This window comes from Arachis ipaensis, chromosome B08, assembly GCF_000816755.2.
Source record: "Arachis ipaensis cultivar K30076 chromosome B08, Araip1.1, whole genome shotgun sequence".
In the NCBI taxonomy this organism is placed as follows: Eukaryota; Viridiplantae; Streptophyta; class Magnoliopsida; order Fabales; family Fabaceae; genus Arachis; species Arachis ipaensis.
In genome coordinates this window covers 110,845,612-110,852,271 of record NC_029792.2, presented here as the reverse complement: position 1 = coordinate 110,852,271, position 6,660 = coordinate 110,845,612, and the positions used below count along the sequence as shown (strand labels likewise).

Genomic DNA, 6,660 nt, shown 5'->3' with positions numbered 1-6,660 from the left:
ATATATTCTAGAAAATAAGAAATGAGATTTTTATGGTTTAATATGATAGAGAAAATTAAAACGAGAATTTTGACACCAATTTTAAAGAAATCGGCCCAAGATTGGCCGAACGGGCCAAACCGGACCAACCGGACCCATGTTAGGCCCAAGGCCCAACCAAACCTCACTTGATTAAGAGAGTTCAGAAATATCTCTCCCTCAAACAAACACACATGCTGAAAGGGAATGAGGGAAACTTAAAACCCTTGTTCCAAATCATTTCAATCTTCAATTGATCATAACTCTTCGCTTCGAGCTCCGATTGACGCACCGTTTGCAGCCACGTGACCGCAGCGTCGAGCTCTACAAAATCCATTACTTTATTCTTGAGGTAAGTCAAGTTTTCTTCTTCGAATTCCCAGACCTTAGTATCAAAAATTTTGGATGAAAAGTGTTGAGATTTTTGAGTTTTGATGTTATAGGATCCAATTAACTTGAAGGAAAGGCTTAGTCTTGCCTCCTTGATCCTTGTGTAAAGTGAGGTTCTCAAGCCTAAGATAAATACTTGGAATTTTGTAATTTGGAGGTTGAGTTATTGTGTTTCGGTGTGATATTGTGGCTTAGGTAGTGTATACATGTGTATTGGGACTTAATTGATGATTTTAGAAAGCTTTGGAATGGAGCATTAACCTGAAATCTGATCTTGGAAGCTTTGAGACCCTGAAAGTTGAATTCGGAAATGTTCCAAGTTGAACCGGAATCAGCCAAGGTATGATTTCGGTTTCCTGTATCTCAAATGTAATGTGGTGTGAAAACTTAGGCTAGAGACCCTAAGATAGGATTTGAACTATTGATGTTATTGATTGATTGAGATAAATTGTGTTGTTATGCATGTGTTTAGTGGATTGTGGGATGTTGAGGTGATTGTTGGAATACGTGGATTAAGTTGAAAATATGTGGATAATGATAGGATGATTGTGAATGGTGATAATTATTGGCAAAGCATGTAAAGTTGTATGTGATATGGATTGATATGTTTAATTGATGACAAGGTTGAGGCTCTTGTTGATGAACTTGAATAATTGTTTGGGAAATTGAGATATGGAATGTTGATTATAAATTGAATTTATTGAATTGAGATCTGGTTAAAAGTGGATAATTGGTGGGTTGAGGATTGAATGAGAGGTTGGAGATGCTTGATGTTGAATGGTTGAGTTTTGGTTGGTTTGGAATGAATTCGGAAGTATATGTTTTGGAAATTGGGAGTTTATGAACTTTGGTAAAAATAAAATTTTGATGAACTTCAACGGATCATATCTCAAACTATTGTTTTTTGGAATTTGATGCTTTTTATATCAAATGAAAGATGATTTTACAAGCTTTAAAATGGGTTAAATTTGGTGGAAATATGAATTTTGTGGAAGGAGATATGATTGTTGAAAGTTGGGGATTAAAATCTGAATTCTGTGAATTCTATAGAATTTGTGATTTATGGTTTGTGTGTGCACGCACAGCCCTGTGCGTACGCACACCCCGTGGATTTTTGAACCTGTGCGCACGCACAGCTTTGTGCGCATGCACAGCCTTGTGCGTACGCACACACGGGAAAAGGGCTACTGATGGGAGCGCTAGCACGCCCTGTGTGCACACACATAACCAATGAAGTTTTACAAGCTGTGCGTACACACAGCCTTGTGCGCACGCACACGTTGGGAAGGACGTTCTATTGATGGCGCTAGCACGCCCCGTGTGCGCACTCAACAATGGGAATTTCACTTTCTGTGCGTACGCACAAGCCTGTGCGCACGCACACTTTCTGAAAATACTTCTGGACGTACGCATGCATACCCCTATGCGTATGCACACGACCCTGTTCTTTTATAAAGCTTTTGTTTTCGAGTATTTCACTTTCCCAACAAGCTTGTAACCTTCTGAGACACTGTTTCAAGCTTATAAAACACGATTTTCATCCTTTAAATCTTAAATCAATATAAAATGCCTAATGATTGAGAAGAAGCTCGGGAAGGGGGTAACTTGTGTTTGAAGAAAGGGGATATAATGAGAAGTTATGACTAATGATGAGGTTATGAGTTGTTGAGGAGGATGGTGGAGTGCTGTGTATGATATGAGCCGAATGGCTGCGTATAAGATGAGCCAAATGGCTGTGCATGAGATGATGGTTTGTGGCTGATTATGAATTATGATTTTAAGCCAGATGGCTGAGATGAATGATAATGTATGGCTGAAAATAAATGCATATATGCTGAATTATTGATATTGTTATTGTTGCACTCCACCTATCTGAGATACGAGTTTCCCTGGGTGAAAGCAATGGCTAGCCACCACGTGGTCCAGGTGGAGACTCGATACTCTGCTGACCCTATGTCGTAAGTGTAGCCAGACACTGTGAAAGTTCTGGATGAGCTCGTCCCCCTGAATATACACCAGTGAGGGTGTTGGATGTGAATTATGATTATATTGTGGATAACTCAAGTTGGGGTTGCACGACAAATGGACAGTCCAATGTTTAGCTACCAGGACTTGTCGGGTTGGCTTTATGACCCGACAGATGAGACTCAGCAGCCACTAGGACATGCATACATCATTTGCATTATATGTGATTTGTTTGGAATGCCTAATTGATTGCATCATTACTTGCTAATTGCCTAACTGTCATATTTGCTTCCTACTTGTGCATTTCCTTGTGTGAAATAATTGTGTTTGCATGTCAAGTTACTGTTGGCGGTCGGGAGGTTCGAAGGATTTGGAAAGGGGATATTTAGTTAGACTGAAGGTCCTTAAGTTAGTCGCCTATTTTCATGTCTCATGGTTTAGTATATTTATATGCTTTGATTACGAATTGGGAGTTCTAGGATTGCCTTCGGCTTTCCCAAGATATTACATGTTAGATATTCGGGCACTGTTACCATGTTGAGAACCTTCGGTTCTCACCCATGCGGATTTTGTGATTTTCAGATGTAGGACGTCAGGCTCCTCGCTGAGGCATGCTGGAGACTTCTATTTTAGCGAAGATCCTTAGTTCTCGGGACTTTATTTGATTTTATGTACTTGTTTAGATACTTATATTCTCCACTGTATATATATACACTGTATTGACTCCTTTTAGAGGTTATTTTGGAGAAACAGGTTTTGTAGCTTGTCTTTTGGATTTTTTTGGGTAGTTTCTTTATATATGTATGTATACTTCTATGCTCGGACCGGTTATCTTCGCAAGCCGAGTCTTGAACCTTTGTATATGTATTTTTGGCACTCTTTTGTATCTCTTCTCGCGTTAGCTTATCCTTATCTGTTTCGTTTACGTTATCGATCGGAGTGTTGCGCTTTTTGATTTAACAGTTTTGATTTACCCATTTTTCTTCAAAGGTTCCTAGTTATAAACATTTTCACACTACTATATATACTAAATTTTATTTTTAGAGGTCGTAATATCTCGCCACCTCTATTTGTGGTGTTACAATGAAGATGCTTTGAAACTCATTTTATTATAATGCGTCATTATTTTTTTCACTTTCTTTCTTCACCTTTACTTGTATGTTTATATTGAATAATATGGGCATCTAAGTAGAGTAAGCTTATTGTGTGTGATTATTTATGATTATGGATATTTATGCATGATAAATTAATTATTAGGTATATATTTATTGATTAATTATTAGAAAAATGATAATTTCACTTCTTTTTTTGATAATATCATTGTAAATATAATTTTTTTGTATTGTATATTTTCAAGAATTTAATAAAAAACTGTCATTATTAATATGAGTGATAATATTTATTTTCAATTATTATATGTTTAGTGAACGATGAAGGATAATTCTTGATTGAAAAGAGAAAGTATAGAAAATTAATTTTTAGTTAGCTAGTATTAGCCAATTTTAGTGTTTAGGTTATAATTTAGAATTTAGGATTAAATATTTATAAATTAGGATTTAGAATTTAAGATAAATAAAATAAATTTTAAAAAGTTAACTGATATTTATCGCAAAAAGTTAGTTACATAGTATTATTTGATTGAAAATTATTAATATAATTGTGCAATCCATGTTTGTTGAATGCCAATTTAGGATTTCTTAAGAATTTTTGAATTATCTCCTTTTTTTTCTTTTCTTTTCTTCTTTACTTGCTTTTCAATCTTGTTTAAAATTGTTTCTTATTTTGTTGAATAAAAGCAAAATTTTTTGAAAATCCAATCAACTGTAATACATCCTTTTTTTAGAGAGGATTCCAATCAACTATAATACATTCTTTTTTAATTAGAGAGGATTCCAGTTACACTGTGACTACATTAATTATTATATCATTTTGAGGGGGCCAAGAAAATCAAAGACTTAAGACCGATTAGTATGGTTGGCTGTGTCTATAAGGTGATATCCAAAGTGCTAGTAAGAAGAATGCGATCAGTGATGCCACATCTAGTGAGGGAGACTCAGTCTGCATTTGTAAAGGGTCGCAAAATACATGATGGTGCCCTCATTGCCTGTGAGACAATCCAATGGCTTAAGCTGCGAAAGAAACAAGCAGCAATTGTTAAACTGGACTTTCAGAAAGCCTATGACAGAGTGAGATGGAGCTTTGTGGATATAGTACTACAGAAGATGGGTTTTGGTCTTCAATGGAGGACCTGGGTGAAGGAATGTGTGACTACAGCATCAATGTCATTGTTAATCAATGGGTCACTAACCAAGCCGTTCAAGATGGAGAGGGGCCTCAGGCAAGGCGATCCACTCTCCCCTTTCTTGTTTGTTCTTGTTGTTGATGTTCTGCACAGAATGGTGGGGGAGGCGGTTAGAAATGACAGAATTTCTCCACTGCTGGTGGGAAGGGACAACATAGAATTGTCGCATCTCCAATTTGCAGACGACACAATTCTTTTTTGTCCACAGGAAACGGAGATGCTAGTGAATTATAAGAGGCTCCTGCGTTGTTTTGAGTTAATGTCTGGCCTGAGTATCAACTTTGAGAAGTTGAGCCTAATTTCAGTCAACTGTGAGAAGGAATGGGTGACGAATATGTGTGGTCTGTTGGGATGTGCCGAAGCGATTTTACCTGTCAGGTATTTAGGAATTTCTCTTGGTGCTAATCCTCGGTTGGTGAAGACCTGAAAACCAATCCTAGACAAGGTGAAAGACAAGCTGAGCTTATGGAAAGCTAGATCTCTCAACAAAGCGGGTAAGTTGGTCCTCATAAAATCTGTTCTAAATAGCCTGCCGGTTTACTACTTAAGCTTGTACAAGATGCCAAAGGAGGTTGCAGAAAAGATCATTGGACTTCAAAGAAGGTTCTTGTGGAGTAAAGAAGATGGGAATAACGAGATACCATTGGTGAAATGAGAGGTAGTTCAAGCGCCGAAAAAGCTAGGTGGCTTGGGGGTAGGAGATGCTCTAATTAGGAATGCCTCGCTTCTGTTCAAATGGTGGTGGCGCTTTTCAAAGGAGGATTGCCCACTTTGGAAGAAGGTTGTTTGCTCTTGTAATCAGTTGGACCTAACTGTAATGTTATCAAGCCAACCTCTGCCATCAAGAGGGGGCCATGGAAAGATATCTGCCAGCTTAATATTAAGGAGCAACAGGCAAGAGATATGATGATCAGGGGTCTGTCCATGGAGGTTGGAAATGGCAGAAACATTCATTTTTTGGAGGATACTTGGTTACAAGGTGGCTCTTTGAGAGATTGTTTTCTGAGACTCTTCTCTGTTTCAAATCAACAAGGATCTGTAATAGGGGACTGTGGGTTTTGGGATGGGCTAGAGTGGGTATGGGACTTCCAATGGAGGAGAGAACTCTTCCAATGGGAGTTAGAGCTGCTCAATCAACTTCAGGACTGGTTACGAGTTGTGAGATTATCGGTTGATAGAGAGAATTCAATTGTATGGAAATTTGATAAAAATGGTGTTTTTTCTACTAGTTCTTTTGTGCAGGTGCTACAGCAGGAGACTCTCTCAACTGACATCATGAGTTACAACTTCACAAGCTCCATTTGGAGAGGCTTGGTTCCTCCAAGAGTTGAGCTATTTGCATGGTTTGTGCTAGTAGGCAGTGTCAACACGAAGGAGAGGCTGAGTAGACTTGGCATTATTAATCATCATGACAATATGTGTGTGTTGTGTAAAAAGGACATAGAATTTGTACATCATTTATTTTTTGCTTGTGAGTTTACGTGGCAGGTGTGGTGTGCATGGTTGACGTTCACTGATAGAGCTTGGATCACCCCGGGAACCGTTAAAGAGTTCTTTGAGAGTTGGACTGGAGTAACAGGTGGGAAGTCTGAGCAAAAGAAATGGCTGATAGGATTCTGTGCAGTTATTTGGAACATCTGGTTGGAGCGAAATAGCAGAGTTTTCCAGAGAGTAGAGACAAGTGTTGAAGGAGTTAAGATTCTGTCCTTCTTGAGCTATAAGGAATGGTGTGGAGTGGATCCGTTTGGTTGTTGATGGCAATGCCGGAGATGACAACGGATTACAACTTTCCTTTATATTTATGGTTTATTTTTTGTTGTTCTTAGTTTTTTTTGCTCCACTTTACTGTGTTGAGCTACCTATATTCAAAAAAGAATTTTAGTTTACAAAATTATATTTTAGGGACTAGTACAATAATCTAGCTCGTAAACACTATTTATGTTTTTTTTTTTTTAATAAAATACGTAGTGAAGGTATAAGAAAAT

General features: G+C 37.8%; 1 protein-coding gene across 1 annotated transcript; it reads left to right on the top strand.

Annotated features, from left to right (window-relative positions):
• LOC107611314 lies at positions 4,344-6,430 on the top strand. Its single transcript, XM_016313256.1, has 3 exons — positions 4,344-5,053; positions 5,204-5,321; positions 5,504-6,430. The coding sequence occupies exons 1-3, from the start codon at positions 4,344-4,346 to the stop codon at positions 6,428-6,430; spliced, it is 1,755 nt and encodes a 584-aa protein (XP_016168742.1).